The sequence below is a fragment of the Propithecus coquereli genome, unplaced genomic scaffold (assembly GCF_000956105.1).
Source record: "Propithecus coquereli isolate 6110/MARCELLA unplaced genomic scaffold, Pcoq_1.0 Scaffold139, whole genome shotgun sequence".
Classification (NCBI taxonomy): Eukaryota; Metazoa; Chordata; class Mammalia; order Primates; family Indriidae; genus Propithecus; species Propithecus coquereli.
Window position 1 is genome coordinate 5,491,418 of NW_012138191.1, and position 1,075 is coordinate 5,492,492.

Below are 1,075 nucleotides of genomic sequence, written 5' to 3' on the forward strand. Positions count from 1 at the left end.
TACCTACCATAGAAATTTGATGTGAGGATTAAATAAAATAATACCAGTAAAATTCTTAGAATAGGGCCTGATTTAATAGAGGGGCTTAACAAAAAAAAAAAAAGATAATCAAAATGACTAGTAAACCACAGCCACTGTTAACATTTTGATGTGTTGGCTTTCAGGCCTTTTTCTGCCATATATGTATGTATACACACACATACACGTACCTATACATATTTACAGATTTATAAAATTGGGATCATATTTTATATGCTATTATATCCTGCTTAATTTTTCCCACATATCTTTATATTTCTTGTGACATTAAAATCAACTAAAAACACATTTTCATGACCCTTTAATATTGTAACATATGAGTTTATGTAATTGTTTAATCACTATTTCCTTGTGAGATAGCTAAGTTATTTCTTATATTTTACCATTTCAAGTATTGCTACTTTAAGGGTTGAGTTATTAAGTTAAAGAGTTTGAAAAATCTTAAAACTTTTTTTTCTTTTTGCACTTCTTTGAGGTTGAACATTTTCATATGTTTATTAATTACGGGCATTTATTCAATGAAATGCCTTTTAGGGAATGAATGCAACCTGCAAAACTTTTTAGGTAGCATCTCCAACCTTGGAATAGTGTGAGGTACATCATACTCCGTAAGTATTTGGCATGATGAATGAACAAATGGCAAGAATATTAACACTGTGTCTATCATATCTGTTTCACATAAGGTCAAGCTATAGAAAACTTTTAGCCTCTATATACATGTACAACAACAATGCTATCTTGGTTCCTAGTCTTTATACTTAATTTTTCTCCATTCTTTTCTTCCCCCACAGTTTACCCATGAGCTCGGATTTCCCACATTACAACTTCAGGATGCCTAATATTGGATTCCAGAATCTGCCTCTCAACATATATATTGTGGTTTTTGGCACTGCTATATTTGTCTTCATCCTTAGTTTACTCTTCTGTTGCTACTTGATTAGGTAACCAATTTTCATTCTCTGTTACTTCAGAATATGTGAAACAATCAATAATCAAGTTTCTACCCTCAGATTTTTTAAAAAATGTTATAAGTATG

The 1,075-nt window shown here is 30.8% G+C and overlaps 1 protein-coding gene across 1 annotated transcript in view; it reads left to right on the forward strand.

Moving 5' to 3' along the window:
- Nucleotides 1–1,075, forward strand: part of RNF24 (ring finger protein 24) — an 80,536-nt gene that overhangs the window by 58,370 nt on the left and 21,091 nt on the right. Inside the window, exon 2 of the mRNA XM_012639259.1 lies at nt 831–980. Coding sequence (XP_012494713.1) covers nt 838–980 — 143 coding nt within the window. The 5' untranslated portion in view covers nt 831–837. The remainder of the gene's footprint in view (nt 1–830; nt 981–1,075) is intronic.